The sequence below is a fragment of the Vidua macroura genome, chromosome Z, assembly GCF_024509145.1.
Source record: "Vidua macroura isolate BioBank_ID:100142 chromosome Z, ASM2450914v1, whole genome shotgun sequence".
Classification (NCBI taxonomy): Eukaryota; Metazoa; Chordata; class Aves; order Passeriformes; family Viduidae; genus Vidua; species Vidua macroura.
In genome coordinates, this window is record NC_071611.1 from 25,066,025 (window position 1) to 25,086,386 (window position 20,362).

The 20,362-nt window shown below is 34.7% G+C and overlaps 1 protein-coding gene across 4 annotated transcripts in view; it reads left to right on the forward strand.

Annotated features, from left to right (window-relative positions):
* FCHO2 (FCH and mu domain containing endocytic adaptor 2) overlaps window positions 1–20,362 on the forward strand; it is an 83,988-nt gene that overhangs the window by 19,961 nt on the left and 43,665 nt on the right. For all 4 annotated transcript variants that reach the window (XM_054004425.1, XM_054004427.1, XM_054004428.1 and 1 more), the window contains exons 6-8: window positions 1,188–1,292; window positions 3,182–3,280; window positions 4,336–4,432. In XM_054004425.1, coding sequence (XP_053860400.1) covers window positions 1,188–1,292; window positions 3,182–3,280; window positions 4,336–4,432 — 301 coding nt within the window. The remainder of the gene's footprint in view (window positions 1–1,187; window positions 1,293–3,181; window positions 3,281–4,335; window positions 4,433–20,362) is intronic.

Sequence of the window (20,362 nt, forward strand, 5' to 3'; positions counted from 1 at the left end):
TTCCTATTCCTTTGAATTGCTAATGGTATACTGTTACTCATGATTATATGTTATTTTTCTCTTGGAAATTGCAGTATCTCTCTCTCTTTCACTCTTATCAGAGGGCATCTTTCTGTTAACTTATTTGGAATTATAGATAGCAGTCAGCTTTACAGATCACTTTAAGTCAAAAATAGTTTCTATTAGACAGATGAAATTGATTTGCAAGGGGGACGAGGGCTACTCAGAACTAGAACAAATAGAAAATATACAATTCTCTTTACTGATGTCATTAATAATTCAGGAATACTTTTGTGTTACAAATGATGGGAAATTTTGGAGTGATAGTAAGCATGTTGAGTAAAGAAGCTAAGAAAGAAAATGGTGTTCAAGATGATTTTCATTGGCATTTAATTTGGAAATAGATTATCAGAGGTTTGAAAGACTTCATCTCGTGCGTCATGCTGTAAACTTTGAAAACGACTTTTGTCTACTGCAATCAGTCACTTCATTTAGTTTTGTTCTCCGTGTAATACTGAGATTTTCCTGTATTTTGTTTTATGTTTTACTTAACTCCCAGAAAGAAGATTTTGGTTTACTAGCAACAAATAATGAAAAGTATAAATCTCCAAAGGACTATTAATATTAACACTGACCTGCCTAAATCTGACCTTCACTATGTTCTGCACTAGCTTCACTTTCAAATATCTGTTAATGCATTGATGTAACTCCCATACTTCTGAGTTTCTTTCTTCATTTCTAAGAGAACGTCACCATCATGGGTTTTTTGCCATTGATTCTTTCAGAATTGCACTTGTAACTGTTTGCTCTGTATTCTAACCCTTCTTTTTTCCTATTTTGCTGTTGCAAATATAAATTTGTTGTTCCTATTTGACAAGTGCTAATGAGTTATATTCAATAAAATTTTATTTCAAAACAAATTTTGTTATAAATATTTTTATAAGAATTTTATTGCTTATAAGGGGAAGGGATTTAATTGAGTTAATTTGTTACACTTGTATGTGATTTATGTATAGGAAAATCTGTAATTGCTCTTACCTGAGATATTTGGTGTTGAAATTTTGTTATGACACCTCTCTGTTTTGGTATGCCCCTGATAATTTTTAGAGATCATTCTAGGCTTTCTTTTAATAGTAACTTTAAAAACCCGTATGTGACATTTGCCACATTTTTATATTGATCTATAGGCAGCAGTTAAATCTAAAAAAGCAACAGATACCTATAAACTGTATGTGGAGAAGTATGCTGCATATAAGTCTGATTTTGAACTGAAAATGACAGAAACAGCACAGGTAAGTGTTGCATTAAATGAGTTACCTTTGAAGATGGTTAATGTATTCTGTTTAATTTCTGAAGCCATCTGAAATTAAAGATTTAAAAAAACCTAAAATTTGTTTGAAAGGCAAACACTTACTATGTACGTTGTGACAGCACTGTCCTTCAATGACACAGTAGTGTGCTGGCACTCTAGAAGGTGTTTTGAAGAAATTTTTGTAAGAAAGCAATATGAACTTCTGGAAGTATTTTATATGCATTGTGTTTATGTGGAAAATCCTCTGAATTGCTGGGCACCCTGGAGTCATTTACAGGAATTGTAATATTGGGATCCATTGTGGCTTTTCATTATTATTCTGTCGAAACACTAAAGTTACAGTTTGTTAAAATGCCTACCCAGGATTTACCTGAGGTTATGAAAAGCCATTATAGCTGTTCAAGTTTCTGGGTTTTTTTAAAAGACTATATTATGGAACATTTCAGGTTCTCTGTATCAATGCATATGCCATGTCTTGCTACATTTTAAACATTTGGCTAAATGTCCTTAGCTCCTTAACTGTACCTATCCTTTTACTTAAAATTGAAATTTTCACTTAATGTTATTATGGACAGTTGTAAACTTTCCACATCTGTCCATATTGGAAATGAAATTTATCATTCTGCCAATTAAAGATGTATGTGTGGAATTCATTTTAAGTATAATGGTGTAGCTGCATCCGCAGTTTGGTTGCTCAATGGCTACTTTAAAAATGATGTGATAGGAAAAATGACATCCGTGATTATATGGAAGCCCACTTCTATGTGAAGCACAATCCTGTATTACCTTAATTCAGTATACCTTTCACTCAGTAAGGAGTGCGAGTATTTTTATTTCTTTCAGTGCAAAATCAGTTGGTTTAGCTGAAATCTGTCTTACAATGTCCAGTAAAAGAAGTAAAATCATAGAGTAGGCTACAGAGGATGACTGTATCTTCTGTAATTAAGATGAAGGGTGCTGAAGAAAAAGAAAATAATTTTAATCTCCCTGAGTGATGACTAAGGTACATAAGTATGGCAGAAGATTGATAGCCTAAGAAGCTAGAGATACATGTCTTGTATGCATGGAGTTATGTTTGTGAATCAGAGTAGCAGGAGGTTCGAGATTGGGATCTTCATAGAATCCTGTGCAAATTGGAGAGAGGCTTAAGTGGTGCACCGAAGTTTGGACACACTTGAAAGGGTAGTTACAGAAATAAGCAGAGAACTAGGAAAGAGCAGAAGTAAACAAAGATTTCAAGACTGTTATGATTGACTGTTGGGCAGGATGAAAATATTTTTAGTTCTGATTTTCGGCCAGGAAGGGGCCATTGAAAAATTTTGGAAGTGATTTTAAAATGGCTCACAGCCTGGGTGAAAAGGAACAAACTGTAAAAATTATGTATGATGAGTTTAAAGATCAAACAAATTGTATTTAAAGAAGCGGAGAACATAGATTTAACTAGAGAAAGAGTTTACGAATGTTCTAGAATGGAAGTGCAAAACAGATCCAGACATAAAATTTCTTGGTTTAGATGAAAAAAAAAAAGACTCTTCAGTTCTGGAGAAAAGAGGAAACTTGAACACCTTCTAAACATATTTTGGTAGAAATAGATCAGATTTTTTGGAAGGGTTAGATGGAAGTTCAAAAAGTAAGTAAAAAAAGTTCAGTAATGATTTTGAAATTATAGCTTGCTTTCTAAAGTACATTATTTCATAACTGAATTCTGCACCTTACTTTCTTGAATGTAACTATTATGTTTAAGATGTGGAGAAAAAAAAGAGGCTTATTTCTTATTTTTTCATGTTAGTGTATTTAATTATTGAAATTTAAGATTTAATATTTCAGGAAATATTTTCATTATGATTAATTGCTTATATTTGTTTGCAGAAATTTCAAGACATTGAAGAAATGCACCTTCTTCGAATGAAAGAGATTATACAGTCATTGTCGAATACCATAAAAGAAATTCATTTACAAATAGGAGAGGTATTTTTATACTATATTTGGATCATGCTTTATGTTTTTTCTTAACTATTAAATGGAGTATTTCTTACTTTGTGGAATTAAACATAAGGTCAAATTTCCATGGCTTCCTGTTCCATTTTTAAGTTCAGTGTCACAAAGTTTACAGAATAAGACTGGATAAATTTTGTCTTCAAGAAAACAAAATATTAGGACAATTTGAAGAATTCAACGTTGAAGAATTTTTAGTGTATATCTAAATTCTTCTTCCTGGATATTAATTTAGCACTCATTTCACACAGAATGAGGATATTGCTTTTTAAATTAGAACTAGAAATTATATCACTCTGAGAAGTTTCCAAATATTTTATACTCTTGGATTTTATGAGCAAAAGATATTTACTAACAGAAGTTTTTATAGTATCTTTTGTTTAGATGCAAGTTGATTTAATTCAAAAATTATATACTTATAAAATTATACAATAATTTTATAATTGTATAATTATTAAAATTATATAATAATTTTATAAGCAGTCCTTAGGGTTTTTTTTTGAATTGTCACTTTATTTGCTTACACTCTAGTATTGAGGTTTTCTGCTAATAAATGATCATCACAAGGGTCTTGCTATTTATTTCTAAAGTACATACACATCCTGCCTTGTTGGAAAAATATATTATCAACATGTTGTTAGACCAAAATTATTACAACAGTCATACTTTTTACTCAAGCAGGTGGGAGTTGTGATAATACAGTAGTAACAGTTCACACCCTAAACTGGTGCTGGCTGAAAAAACTGCCTGTCTTCCTGACATTATAGTGGGATATGTTGCTGACAAAAAAAAATATCTACACAAGTTGTTTAACATGGAAGAAATAGAAGTAAAATCTAGATCTGTAATTTCATTTTTTGTCTGTAGTGTACCCACACTTGCTAATACTACAGAAAGAAAAGAGAAGGTTTTCCTAGATAAAAATCTGTTGATTTCTCTAAGCCCTGTAACGTATTTTAGAGGGAAGGTTTTTGAATTTTAACTACAGCAAAAGCTACTTCTTAAAGTTAATCACTTTTTTTTTAAAGGTGCATGAAGAGTTTATGAATAACATGACAAATACTACAGTTGAGAGTTTAATACAGAAATTTGCTGAGTCAAAAGGAACTGGCAAGGAAAGACCTGGTAAGAAATTAAAACTAACTGAATAGGAAATAATAGCTTTAAAACTGGAAATTTCCATTCTTGATGAAATGTCAAACCCATATTTGTTAATGTGCTGTATTTTTAACATATGTTCAAATTCTTAGTATTCATTAACTTTGATATTAACTGGTTTGTAGAAATTGGTAATGCAGAATTCATTATGTCCATGTAGTATTTGTGTTCATGATGCTTGGTAGTTTATTGGCCTGTACTACTAAACTATGCAGTTTCCTTGAGCATCAGGGAAATTGGTCAAGAAGCTGTAGTTCCTTGTACAAACTATGTGTTGTCTGCTATGTGTTTCTTGTACAAAATGTGATTCTGCATAAATTGTACTTCAGAACTTTGTTCAATATAAACATATTAAGAGCAGATGTCTATAAAGCTGCTTATTGAATATTGGAACAGTTGCATCAGTTTGTTCAGCTTACCAAATTATCATTTTAATAGATACACAATATCTATTTTCTTATAAAATGTATTTTAATATGCAATAATGTGTATTGCTTCTTTAGTCAGAAGCAAATTGAATAGTACTTTCTGAAGATACTGTTGATGGGGTGTGGTAAGACTTTCCTGGACTGGCATAAAAAGGCATTCTCTAGTACTGCCTATATAGTAGCACTTCAATATTGGCACAAATATACAGTCGCTAGGTGTTTACAGGAATTAGTAATACTGTTTCCTTCAGTGCTAGGAGTCCTCACTAGCATCTCTGTCTTCTAGTAGAGGCACACGAAGATTTCTTTTCCTAGAGCAAGAATGTACATACCAGAGTAGATAATAAAATTTTATAATGAATTGTTAAATATTATTAGGTATCTTGCAATATGTGTGCGAGGTGTTTTTAACATAACATTGTTTCATATTCTTTCTGTGATCCTGTAATGCTGATATCCAAGTGGGCTGAGGTAAGATTACATATGGAACGATTTTTGAAAGTTTCCTGTGTATTCATCAATTTCTCAGTAAAGGTCAAAAAAGAAAATGTGTGAACTTCAGAGTATCAAGTTCAGTTGGTCTGAAACAGGACAAAGACATGTGAGAATTTGGTGTTCAGACCTCTTGGACTGGCTGTTGCCAAGATGTCATGGTGAGAGATCTCCATCTTGCATTTAAGGTCCTGACTGCCTGGGTTACAAAGACACTTGCTAATTTACCCTAGAACACTGCACACTTTAAGTCATGCTATCAAGCATGGGTTTTGCCATACAACATTGTAATTTTTAGACAAGTAATACTTCACTTTTTAATTTAATGGAGAAACTACACACATTAATACTTACTTGCTGCTTTACAGTTCTTCAAATCCCACCTGTGCTCTCTGGGAACAAATAAAACATCTCTAAATGTACTCTAAGAAAGTTAAGCAAAGTATTTTAAGGAACAATAGCACATTTAGTGTGTAAATATATGCACCTTGAATTTTCTTTTACAGTATTAAATTATTTATTGATATCAGCTTTGTCAAGCAGTCATGGTGCAGGGAGAAAGCATAGTCAAATTCAGCAGCAAAAGAACATAAATTCACAAGAACTTTAGAAGTGTTGAAGACTAGCAACACAGACTTCTAATGATGTTAATTATGTTCACTGCTTCTAATATATGTTTTTATTAACTTAGAATCATAAAACTTTGATAATTCAAAATATTTGGAAGGCAAAGTAAGGTATCAGTCTTCTGAGAATGAAAAGGAAACATCCACTGTTAAGGACTGCTTTTTCATTATTAAACCCCCACTTTTTTCCATCTGAGAACTATTCACAATGAAAAGATAATTCATGGAATAAATGTTGAAAGTCTGTGGGATGTATTCATTAACTAGATTGAAGAAGGAGATGGCTCCTCAGAAAAATCTAAATATTCAGTATAAAAAATGATACTGACCTGGCTTACAAAACAAATGCAGTAAAACTGTCTTCTCGATGTCACTGTTGGTAGTAACTTAAATCTGTTTAAAGGCAATACTTTAAATTTTCCCAGGACGATGTAAGCTTTTTTTCATAATTTTCATATTATTTGTGGGTTTCTAGGATAAGTGAGATGGTGGCTACTGTCAGATAAAATAAACTAAAAAGGCAATGCATAACAAAGTATTTTAGTTTATTTTGGTACATTGTAGCTATTTGTAATTATTCACAGCAGAGTTCACTTGCTTTTATTTATATTTGTAAAAATAAGAATTAATCAGAAATGATGAACTGATGAGGGCTGTTTTATTAGGGAGAACTACAAACCATTTACAGTAAAGTTGCTTGTGTATCTGAAATGTATCTGTACAGTGATGTTTGTTTTACCAGATTATATGGGCTCCCTCTGGTGGCTAACTTCTGTCACCTGGAGTCATAATGTACAGGGGTATCTAGAATTCAGGTCTTTCTTGTACAAATAGCAGGTTTTCTTTCAAACAGTAATGCTTTGTGAGAGTTTTTTAATTCAGGAACTTCTTTACAATGGCTCTTTTTGCACTGCTACCTAAATAGCTTTTTTAACCTGCTTCTCACTGAATTTGTTTTAATTTTTTTTCTTTATTAAGTCAGTTTAGAATTTAGAGTTCTTAATAACACAATATTTGGAGAAGGAATAATTTTTGTTTTCTGACTTCCATTCAATGAAAAAAAAAAAAAACAAAACAAAAGACCAAACCACTTACATCCAGTTGCGAATCTTTAATTTTAACTGAAAAGAAAGTTAGTGTAAAACACTGGAAAACAAAGCCAGCAGGACCAGTAAGGCTTCAGATCAGAATTTAATGTGTTTCCTGAACTGCCTTTAACACCCAGAGGAACCAGGATGAGGTCAAGGAATGGGCCCATGTGATCCTCATGAGGTTTAACAAGACCAAGTGCAAGGTGCTGCACCTGGGTCAGAGCAAACCTGGTACCAGCATGGGATGGGCAGATCACAGCAGCCCTGCCCAGAAGGACTTGGGGGTGCTGGACCTGACCCTGCCATGGGCACTCACAGCCCAGAAAGCCACACGTGTCCTGGGCTGCATCCAGAGCAGTGTGGGCAGCAGGGCCAGGGAGGGGATTCTGCCCCTCTGCTCTGCTGAGACCCCACCTGCAGTGCTGCATCAGCTCTGGGGTCCCAGCACAGGAAGGACATGGAATTGTTGGAGTGGTCCAGAGGAGAGACACTAAGTTTATTAAAACACCTCTCCTGAGGATAGGCTAAGGGAGTTGAGGCTGTACAGCCTGGAGAGCAGTATGCTCCAGGAATAGCTGATTGTGGCCTTCCAGTGCTTAAAATGGCCTTATAGGAAAAATGGGGACAAGAAAATAGAGCCTGTAGTGATATGGCAAGGAGTAATATTTTTAAATTAAAAGAGAGTAAATTCAGGCTAGATATACATAAGGTGTTTTTTTATGATGAGGGTAGTGAAACACTGGAACAGGTTGCTCAAAGAAGTGGTAATTTTTCCATCCATGGAACCATTTGTCGTTGTATTTGACAGGACTCTGGGCAACCTGATATTGTCAAAGATGTCTCTGACTATTGCAGGGGAATTGAATTAGATGAGCTGTAAAGATCCCTTCCAACTCATAACATTCTTGGACTTAATGATATGTTCCTGGCGTTGGATTTAATAGCAGATTTGATATCATCAGTTAGAAGATGCTTTAGTCACTCATATGGTCCTGCAATGTTTATCAAAACTTAACCACTTCTGATTGATTGGTTTCCTGTTTGTTGTAGTCTGTTGCTTCATATTCCTTGGAAAATTATTTATTGTATGGCAGAAAATATCTGCTTTTCTTCCAAAGTATATTCAAATAAATAATGGAAGTGATACCAGAGCAATCTTCTTCCAGAGTAATGAAATATGAATGAGCTCTAGCTCTAGATATTTAATCTATTAATCTGCTAAAAAATAGATTTTTTCTAGTGTGCAATGTTGGTGCACAAGACATAGAAGCTGCAAAGAAGTTTAAGCTCATGTTCTTCTTAGATTTTATATCTGAAATTGTCAAGTTAATATCAAATGTCTTTTAAGAGGTTAGTGAATGCCTATATATCTGTAGTTGATAATGATTAATTTTTAATTTTAGTTATTTAATTACCATGCCCACTTTTTGTATACGGGGAATTAAACGTGTGCGTTTGTTCCTGTATTAGTTTTTGCCCACTACATGGTTTACCTAGAAGGTTCCATCCAGCCCAGCCTTGAACACTTCCAGAGATAAGGCATCCACAGCCTCTCTGGGCAGCCCATTCCTGCACTCTCACAGTAAAGAATTTCATTCTAGTATTTAATCTAAACCTGTCCTTCTGCATGTTGAGATTATTTCCTCCTTTCTATCACTACATGCCCTTGTGAAAAGGCCCTTTCCAACTTTTCGTGTGGGCCCACTGTAAGTACTGGAAGGTGCTCTAAGTTCTCCCTGGAACCTTCTCTTCTTCAGGCTGAACAGCCCCAACTCATCTCAACTTTTCCTTATAGCACAGGTGCTCCAGACCCTATGATGAATATAGTGGCCCTACTCTGAAGTCAGTTCAATCTTGTGCTGGGGACCCCAGAGCTGGATGCAGTACTAGAGGTGGGGTATCACCTGAGAGGAGCAGTGGGACAGAATCCCCTCTTGTTCTGCTGCTCACGCTGCTTTGGATGCAGCTCAGGATACAACTGGCTTTCTGGGTTGTGAGTACCCATGGCTGGGTCACAGTAAGCTGCTTATCCACGAACACCACCACATCTTCCTTTCAGAAGGCTGCTCTCAACCCATTCTCTGCCCAGCCTGTATTGTTGCTTGGGATTGCCCTGACCCAGAATTTGATTTTTCAGATGTTTGCACAGGCCCATTTCTTGGGCCTGTTCTAGGTCCCTCTGGATGGCATTCCTTCTCTCTAGTGGGTCCACCACACCACACAGCTTGATATCATTGTCAAACTTGCTGAGGATGCTCCCAGCTGTCCATATCACTGACAGAGATGTTGAACAGCACCAGTCCCAATATTGTCCCCTGGGGAACAGTCCCCTTGTCACTGCTTTCCACTTGGACATGGAGTTTTTGATAGCAACTCTTATAGTGCAACCATCCAGCCAATTCCTTATCCACCAAGTGGTCTGTCTGTCAGTTATGTGTCTCTCCCATTTACAGACCAAGATACCATGCAAAACAGTGTCAAATGCTTTGCAGAAGTCCAGGCAGATGACATAAATTGCTCTTCCCTTATCCACCAGTGATGTAATCCCATTGTAGAAGGCCTTTGTCTTCATTAATTTATTTTGGTATTGTTGGTGGTGGTTGTTGGTAGTTTGTTCCTCTATTTTTGCCCTTTTTTCTTAAAAAATATTGAAGCTGAAATCAAGAATTTTACTGTAATGCAGATTAAAAAATGGAAAGCCATAATCTCGTTCTCCCTTGTTCTCCCTTGTTCATCCAATTGCAGATGACAATTACTACTTGTGCTGTGCCATTATTTAGTGTGAGTGAGAGAGGCATTGGGCCATTTTCATCTGTAGTAATTTTTTTTAATTTTAAATACTTTTAAAAGTATTGGTTTTGTTCTAGCTTAATCCACATTTCACAATCTGTGAGCCCATAGAAATACTTCTTGGCTCTTTTCATTATCCATTCAATACATTTGAGCTTTTTACAGGGCCTAAAGGAGGTTTGCATTTTTAATAATATTGAAAAATGGTGCCTGCAATTCATCTACTCTTTGGATTAAATTATAACAGTAGTTTACAGTGTTTATTACCAACAGTTGCTGTTGATCAGCCATCACTGACTCTTGCACTTATAGTAAAGTGTTTCACTTTTGTTTCTTTTGTCATTTCAGATACTAGAAATATAGTATGAATATTTTTAATAAAATGGTGCTTCCACAGACAACAAGATTCAGAAAGGACAGATGTGGTATTCCCATTCTGTTTCTTCCCTCCACCAAATGCAAAAATTGACAATTTGATCAGTAATGCTGATGTAAAAAAATATTTGGTTTATTGATTTTTGGAGCTGTTGAAGACCTATTTCACTTTATTTGCCCATGCACAAGAAATAGTCTCAAGGTTCCTGGTAACTCCAGTCATGGAACAGAGTAAGGTCATGCATGTCAAATGGAGACATAATTTCAAAATGACAAAAAAAATCCTGAATTACTTTCTGGAAATGCTATCAAGTAGATGAAGTTGATACAATTTTCAGTGAGTTAGGACTGCTATAACATCAGGATCACTACTTTTTCACAAGTTAGCACATACCCCAAAACAATATCCTGGCATCTTTCTTAGTGTGCTGGTGATCCTTTTCTGTTCTGTGAGAACGCATTTGGGAGTTCTGCCTGTTAGCAGAGATCATGAAGCATTAAAGCTTCAAGTTTAGTAAACATCTAAACCCCAAATTTTACCTGGTCTTTAATTCAACTGATTTCTGATTCTGTGAACTCCACTGAATTATTGATTATTTGATTAGAATAATGTTTCATGTGGCTGTCTGTTGGCAGTGGCATTAGTGCAAAGTTTGGTATGAGTTTATCACATGCTTTTAGGCCTTTTGCAACTGCCTATTGTGAGCATTTTAGTCCTAAATGTCAATGGAAAGTACTGCTTATGTGTTTTATCCAAAACAAACACAAGAGTGTCAGAGTGAGCTGCGCCACAGCTGAATGGTAGTGCTGATAGTGTTAATGCACAGTTGTGCTTGCTCCACGTTAATACTCCTATTAAGTTAGTATGTTGTGTTAGACGGCATGTTTTGTATCTAATGAACCAAATGAACAAGATTAAGCAGTGGGGAAAAAAGAGGGCTAAGAATAAATGTATTACTCCTAAAAATTTTTAGAAACAAGTTAATCCTTTCCCAGACTTTGAGAGGCAAAACAAGGGCCACCAAATATTGAAGCTTGCTTTGATTAGAGCTTACTAGCATTTTACGTGGCTAAATAATGAATTCTGTTTTGAAAGAAAGACTTTAAACAGTGCTGGGTGTGGCATTTATTTTTCTCCGTGGGTTTGTTTGATAACATAGTAGTTCACAACACATACAAAAATACTGTTCTAGGACACTAAACAAGTTACAAAGTAGATGTAAATAAGAACTAAAAATGGTTAATACTGACTTTTGAACAGCTCTGCGGGACATCTTTGAGCTTCTTTTCCACAGGGAAGGGTAACAAAGCAAGTATTTATTTTATGTTCTTATAAATTATTTTCTTTGTATTTTCTTTAAATACTGTGAATACTTTAGTGCTGCTGATGCTTGTGGTTAAATGCACAAATAGCTTGGAGTGTCACAATTTCTCAAAGACTATGCCCACATATAGTTCTACACAGAAGAGTGACTGAGGAATGAGCCTCGTTTATCAACACTGACAATGCCCAAGGGATTCAGCAAAGTATTCTTTGTGAAGGAGGGCAGACTACTGCTGTATTTCAGAAGTTAATTGAAGAAATTAAGTATGAATATTTCTGAGGATTTTTATGAGAAACTGGGCTTGAGGCAGACAGGAAAGTCTTTTAAGGGTCTTATGCTGTAGAACTGAATTTGAGGAGATACAAGCTGAAAAGCTGTACCAACAAATGTATCTTAATTTCTGTCCTAGATGTCTGTTTTATTTTGCCTGCAAAAATTTGGTCCTTTCAACAAACTGCCAAAGCTTCGGTGGGCTTCTAGTCTGATCTGCCAGCATAGATTTTTAATAATTACATATATCTAAGTTGTAAACTTATTTAAGAATGCAATTTATTGATTTTTAATGGTCTGGAGAGTTATAAAGGAGCAAATTTTATTGAAAAAATATTTGAATGCAAGTGGAAGAATCACAGCATTGATAAAAATATCTTAGACAACATCAGTAGATATAACAGGGTGAGAGCTAGTTGTGAATGATCTGGAACACGCAGTAAGATAAAGTACTGTTCAGCACACTCAAATTTTTTTCCTACAGGCAAGCAATTCAGTTGCAGCCTGACATTTAGGAGTTTCTTGTGATGTCAGGAGCAAAGCAATGTCCATTTCAGTAACTTAAATAGGAGAATTATATTAAGCAATAATAATAATAATAACAACAATAATAATGTATTATATTAATATATTAAGTAGGTGATAGTCATCACAAAATACAGTAGGATGTATGATGGATCCTACTATGACCAGAAAAATTGAATAGCTTTAAAACAACTGAAAATAGAAAAAACATAGTGAGATGTGTTTTATGCTGATAAAGTAAATAAGACTTGTACTTTACTTATATAAAAACATACCCTTGTATATAATTAATATTTAGGAAAGGTTTGATATTTTGAACTTATTTATTTGGGGTATATTTTTCTTTTAAGGTAGGAAATGTTCTTTGTTTTCTAATGGAAAAAAGATCTTTTTGTCTGAAAGTTCTGGATGCTATAAAATATACTACCCTATTTTTGCTCCTTAGGGTCACATTAAACATCTTAATTTTTAATGGCTTAAGTTCAGAACTTCAGTAAGGAACCATACCTCTCTTCATTTAAAGGGAGAATATGTGACTGCTAAAAAAGATGTTATTCTTTGAAGCTGTCTTTGAATATATGAGCTATAACATGACATATTTACAGTGTCTAGTGTTCAGAATCTTAGCTGAATCTTCTTAAAAATGAAAGTGTCTGTGCATTCCTTTCATCACTGCATACTTGCATGGTCTGTCTTCAGCAGGTGTATCATGCACCATGTAGACAGGCAGAACCTTTTGTTACAGATACTTACATATATAGACTAGACTTATGCTGTTGTTTAGTATTTTTTCCACACCTCTCTTACAATTTTCACAAGACTGCTATTTTCTACACAATTTGTTAGAAAAGGAGAGTGTAGAGATGAGGCAGTTGCTAGAGGAAGAAGAAGCTTCCAAACTACTACTCATTTAGAGAGTCAGCAGACAGCTGAGTTTGTATTTGTACGTATTGTGTATGTTTGCCTGCCACTTACTTCATGAATACTTGAAACCAGCCATACTTCACATCCTGTTGTTTATGCAGTCAGAGAGAAAATATGGAGTGAAGCTGAAGCAAAAGCAGGAGTAGAAAAGGACATAATGAAAGAAAAGGGATCATAATGCTCTGCAGATTGGTGTATTAGCTGACATTATTTTGCTGCTCACAGACCTCACACTTTAATAGATCATAGCAGTGTTTGTTGTCATACTCAGGTGTTGCAGCCTAGACAGATATCTACCTTGAATCATTGTCTTTGGTACATGTTTCCTGTCTTTTTTGAAAACTCTTGTATTGTCAGAGCAATGAAAAATACTTTTTAACTGATGTTTGCCACCTTTTTATTTTAGAGAAAAAAATCTGGTCTTTCCTTCTGATGATAAACATCTTAATTGATAATAATTATTTTAAGGCTACTCAGACTATGATCCTTTTCTGCTTTGTTTTTGCTCTGTAAACCACATAGAAATAGTGTCCCTTGAGTATAACGTATTTGCTGTATTCACATAGTCTGTAGCCAGAGTACCAGAAAAGCCGGAGATGGATAATGTTGACTTTGGTCTGGTGAACTGAGTGCAGGGCTGGAAGCCTAATAACAGAAATCAGGGTTAAAATTCTTCATCTGAAAAAATTCTTTCCAAGGAAGTGCTACATGTTGCTACTGAAAATTGTCATTATTTTTGGTGCCAGTATCACCTCTACCTTTCCCTTTTTTTTTCCTTAATTGAATACTATTACTGTGCTATAGTTCTCTTAACTTTTTTTTTTTTTTTTAATAAAGGAAGATTTGGTGAGGTGCTCAACATCTCTAGAGTCTATGTATCAGCTAGACTGATATATCACTCTGAGGATATAGCAACGAGTAGTCAGAAATTCAGTGATTGGTGTAGTGGAACTGTATTTATTGAATTAGATTAAAGAATAATGTTTTGCCGGTACTATTTCAGTATTTTCCCTCAGACTGACCTGTTAGCAGGCCAGTTTTATTTTTTGTCCCTTATCCTCTTTTTGGCAAAGAGCTGACCAAATCCACAAATTAAGATTTGCTTGTAGCAGTTTGGTACTAGCATGATAACTGTATCACAGGTATGAAATTTAGCTCAAAGAAAACAGCTGCTCATCTTTACTTTGCATTCCTCCAAATAATATGCTTTTATTTGGTTTTCTCCTTATTTTTTTTAATTATTTCTCATGTATGGACAATAAAAATGGGAAATTAGTGTTAGAAACACTGATGTTGATGAAATATATTTGGGCTTCCTGGTTTATGAATTTGAAAGCTTGAAATTTTTTGCTAAACATGTCACAGGATCAGATTATATCAAGATTGCTTATATGTTTGTGTACATACAAAATTGACCTTTGTGATGCAGCTTGACATCTAAACACTAAAAGCAGTCATTTGTTTTGACAGCAGAATTAATTGAGGCTAAAACAGTCGAAATTCCACTTGTATCAAGCTGTTCATTAGGAACTGCTGTCTGGCTTTAGTGCTGTCAGAAAAATAACCTGTTTTCCTATGATTAAATAGAGAATGATGGTCGGTCCACTGAATTTGAGAGAGAGGTTGAATAAACTTTCTACTGCGGAAACAATTCAGAAGTGACACACTGCAAGGGGGGTCAGAATGTGCATTGATATCCAGCTGAGCTGTCAACTGGCACTGAGCCAGGCACGCAAAGCTTTGCCATTTGAAGCAGCATGTGAAGCATATGCAGTTTAAAAAAATTGTCCTCCTTTCATGCATGATTTACACTCAGAGACAGATTTTTGTTTTTGTTGAAAACAAGAATATGGTTTGTTACTGCATTTGTAACTACAGGTACAGATTTATGGAGTATTTTTAAAATATTTTGCCTGAAACAGATATGTTAATGTTTATATGTGTGCATGCATGTGTGTAAACTGATTCCTCAGGCTGCAGGGAAAGGCAATTTTGGGGGGGCGTTTTGAGGGTCTGAGTGTTTCTAGTTACTGAGAATTATTCGAGGTTAATACCAGTATAATATTTCTTTCTGTCATGCATGCCCCCCTTAAGATAGAAAGGACATAGTTTTCAAAAGCAGATGCAAATGTAAAGTAGTTCTTACTTATTTGTTGACTTCTTGATTTGTTTAACTTTTTAGTTCTGTGGGATTTTCCAGTTCATTGATATATTTACTGGGGGCACTTTTTCAGTGTATGACATAATACTATGTTTTCCTTACTAGCAATATTGCTTGGCTTTTGTATTTGACTTGTTTATTTAAGAATCCAAACAGTAAAATTTTTTTTTCTTCTCAGTTGAGGAAAGTGGGAATTATTTTATTGTTTTGATATTAGCAAAACATTCTACCAATGTCTCCCTCACAGAGGTTTTATATAAAAGTTATATAGACAGGTTAGAAAACCTGTATATAGGATTTTGTGGAGAGAGGTTTTTACTGTTTTTTTTAAGTAGCAGGTATAAGATAGTTGTTATAAAGATAGTTTCTGTAGTTGCCTTGAATATACTCTGAAAGTACTGTTCCCATAGATGTGAGCTAAATATGTAGGAGATTCTGTAAGATAATGTACAGTGCAATTAAATCTTCTTAATTTGTCTGTCAATAAGAACATTATCTCCTTATTTCTAGCTATATATTCTACCTTTAGTGGCATGAAAGCTCACATATTCACGTGCCACTTGTAACAAGAGAAACATTTCATGTAGTTACTGAACAGTCTAGGAGATGCATCCCTTACTCACTGGTGCTTAATTTATGCAAGTGTTACTTCTTGTAAATTATGAAATTAACTAAAATAAAAATTACACTCTATTATATTATTGTATAAATTATATTTATACAAATTACTTTTTTTTTGTTCCAGCAAACAAAAGCTGCCTTATTTTAAGAGCCTAAGAACTGAACCTGGTGTATTTGCTTTAGTAGTCTCTTGTCAATTTGCAGCTGTCTGCCTCCATTTTATTGTGAAGCTATACTCCATTTGCTTTCTCTTATTGTCCTTATTCTGTCCCAGCTGGTAGAATACCGTGAGCATTCAAAAACTCAGTGCAGCTTGTAGTGATACTTGCTATGATTTTGTATGTACAGTTAGAGGAGCTTACTGATTTTTGATGTCTGCTTCCTTTGTAGAATACTACTATTTCTCATTAGCATCGGGATAGCTAGGTATATATACTTAAGTGATGGAAATCCCACTAGATACTCATGTCTCTTTCCGTTACAATGGCTAACCTTCATTTATGCATTGTATTTATTAATTTTTTTCTATTCTGTGTGTCTACAGTATCAAATACATGCAAGTCTATGTAGAGGTATTTGAGGTGTTAAATCCAGTGTTACCAATGTATGGATTAATATAGCAGCAGGGAGAGTTGACTTTTGAAAGTTGGACTCTCCTTGCAACAGAACATTAAATCAGAGACCTTTGCAAGGATTGAACTAGATCTCAGCTCTTTTTATTTACTCTGAAAAAAGTTTTGAAATGTCATTTTGTTTTTTACAGTAATGCTGTAGTTTTAGAATTTGGTTTTGTGTTCATATGAATGCTTGAGAATGGGCTTCCATCTCAGTTCACATTATTGTCTTGTTATGAGAAAAAGAGCAAAGGAAATTTTAGTGCTTTGATTGCAGTACTGCCAAATAGCAGTGTTATCAGCATTATTACCTGCACTGCAGTATGGCACCATTTCAGTGCCTTAGGCTATCATGTGGCATGGACTCTAGAGACTGCTTCAGGGAATGACTTGAGTCCCCAACATCAACACTGCTTCTTAAATGTGAAGCAACTGCTTTTCTTTCTTTTAATGTTGCAATGGACAATGAATCTGTTTACTTGCACCAAAAATTTTAGCAATTGTAATCATCCAGATTACAAGGAGCTGAAGTCCTTGTTGGTGTTAAGCCTTTGTCTACAGTACAATCATTGGGCACAAGTCTGTTCTGAAAACTTTTTACCTCACAGAGGTAATGCATCAATTTTAAAAACTTCATGTAGTTGTTACAGAAGTTATTGAGATACCAGGACATTAATTTGCATGCTTTGACTTCCATTTGTATACTACATCTGTCTGGCAATCTCCATTAATGCCAATCCACAGGTAGTTCTTGATTATAGCAATTTCTGACTTCTCGACTTCTGATTAAGGAATCAGAAAGATATGCATTCTGGTGTCTCAGAGGGGATTTTCTGAGTTGGGATTTTTTTAGAGGTTTGGGGGATTTTTTTTCAGTGCTAGTGCAGCTGCTTTTGTTTCCATGTTATACACAGACAGTGGGCAATGCTAGAAAACTTAAGAAACTGTCTGAATTCCTTATTGATGCTATGCTCCCATAACAGTATGTGTGCCTAAAGCCTTCTGGCTGACTAGGAGACTGCAGCTGGTTCTAGCAGAGGACAGTGTGGTGACAACATACAGTCCTGGCTGGACAGCAGTATTATCACCTCTTCGGACTCAAAGACATCTGTCCGCAGGAAACTCCAGCTGTTACGCAGGCTGTTGGAAGCTTCTCACGGCTATCCTGTTTTGTAAGTTAGTACACTATAGAGTGCCACAATAGACAGGAAATGTCTATTTCTGAAATGTTACTTTGATTAAAAATACTATGCCCAAGGCAAAATATGGTACTCTTTATGGCAGACATATAGGAAGCAAAACTGTTGGGAGGTCTGAAGTTACAGAACAAAACTCATCAGAAAATTTAAAACTGTTAGAAATTTCACTCTGCCCCATTATATTCTTAGTTGGAAGGCATCCACAAGGATCATCAAGTCGAGCTCCTAAGTGAATAGCCCATACAGGGATTGAATCCACAACCTCAGTGTTAATAGCACCATGCCCTAACCAACTGAGCTAATTAGAGACAGCCACTGATATGAATTTCTGAAATTCCAAAGGAAGAAGGGCCCTATACAAATTTGAGTAGGAAAGGTAAGTTACTACCAACATAGGTTTTTGAATTGTAACTGATTCACATGATATCTGTGCGTTTCTGTAGAAAGAAAGAATGTGTCTTCAAGTAAAAATTCTTACAAGGCACAAAAAACTCACCTTTAAAGGCAAGTGTTCTAGGCAAGCATAATGGAAAAAAATAAATGAACTTGGATGTCTTGTTAAAGAAAATCTTTCCTTTCTGCTTATTTTAGAAGTGGAAGTTAAGATACTGATCTGAAATATGGATGAGCTATATTTGAGCCTTCATTATTTCTTTTAATCATTATTGTAAAAGTTTTAAAATTAAAGGGATCACTCTTAGTGGAAAGGGTAAAGAAATGGTGGAATTCTGAAAAAGCCTAAGTATTTTATCCCTCGGAAAATATAAGTCTCAGTGTTTACAGGTTTCTTTCTTTTGCTTTAGGGATGAATGTGGTTGTTTTGGCTTTTTAAAAATTTTTCCTAGCAAAATGAGAATATGTTTAGAAGCAAGAAATACAAGTAGTTAAATCATTAGCAAAGTGATGAAAAATGTGTGGTCTGAAGTGTAGCTCTGAAGAAGTAATGGTTGTGTTCTTCAGAATTTACATTTTATGGCAATTTTATGAATGTATTGCTTAGTATCCTTAATAGACTTTAATTTTTTATTTGTAAAATAAAATGTTGGTTAAATCTATATGGAGATGTAGACATGTACTGTTCTAAAAATTAGTTTTCCTGGATTTTTTTCTGTTCTTTTGTTTTACAAGATATCCAGGTTTGCTTCCTTTCAAAGCATGCTGACTTTGTTTTACTGTGTATTTAGTGAAAGTATTGGAAGACCAGTGTAAAATGCACATATATTTATGATGGGTAAAAGATTGAGAGAGCTGTAAGGAATTTGCATCTTGTCTTTCTGTATTGAATAATTAGACTTGCGTTTGAAGTAATTTACTAATTGAAATTTAAAGGTCTGTTAAGACTGCTGTTTGAAATTTGTCTTTTAATATTCTGCTTTCAAGAGCATCATTTGGTGGCCAAACAATTATGTTATGATAAGTGAGATATTGATGGGTTCTAGTCCAAAATTCTGATCCTGCTGTTTTACAAACATTTAAGTTTGTTTTTACAGATTGGGAAAATTTTGCAAACTCAGTCTTAACTAGACTAAATATAAATTAATACTTTGAGCATGCCATAATTTAAAAAAAAAAAAAAGTCATTAGAAGTATTTTTTCCTCCTCTGTCTTATCTGTAATATATCTGTACATAAACTTGTGTGCATGCTATCAAAATGTTTGTAGAAAGGTAAGTAATAACCCCTGTGGCACAGTGATAGTGTGCTAAACTTTTTCTTCTGTGGATACAGATACAAGGTGAGCTTGGAAGAAAAGGTGCCTGCCTGCATGTGCTCTCTGTTTTCATTGCACTTCCACAAGTGTTGGTATGATTCTGTCATTCCCTGAACAAGATCCTACAGAAACTCACGCTGTTTTCTGTACATGTGCTTCCTGAAATGTCTCATAGTGGGATTAAATAAAGTCTACACTTAGGAATATATAGGAATAAATGAGTTTTAGGACTCTTAATTTGTGGCAAATACAATGTGACGAATTTCTTTAGATCCAGAACTTCGGTAGTGTGCTTTTTTTTTTTTTGGTGCTGTTGGATCCTAATGATTTTTTTGAAAAAAAAAAGATTTATTGCTGTGTTTAAGGTTTTACATGCCACTTCTAATTGTGTAGGCAATTGGCTGTGGAGAGGAAACACTAGAACTAGCAATGCGGGGTTAGAAATAGTGTGACTTTCAAAATTAGGGCTATAGCTTTTCCTTTTTCATTTTTACTTATACAGTTCTTGTTCATTAAAAGGAGATAAATTGAAAACCTTACACTGGTGCTATATTATAAATGCAATTTTGAATGAGGACACCAATTAGATATAGGCAATTGAATTGTAGTTAGATGATGACTAGTATTTTAATTTTTCAGTATGACGGAGTGAACACTGCTTTACATATGTGATTTTGCAGTATCTTTGGCAATTGGCAGAGTAATTGTGCCTTTCAGTTATGACCAACATTTGTAATTTGATTGTC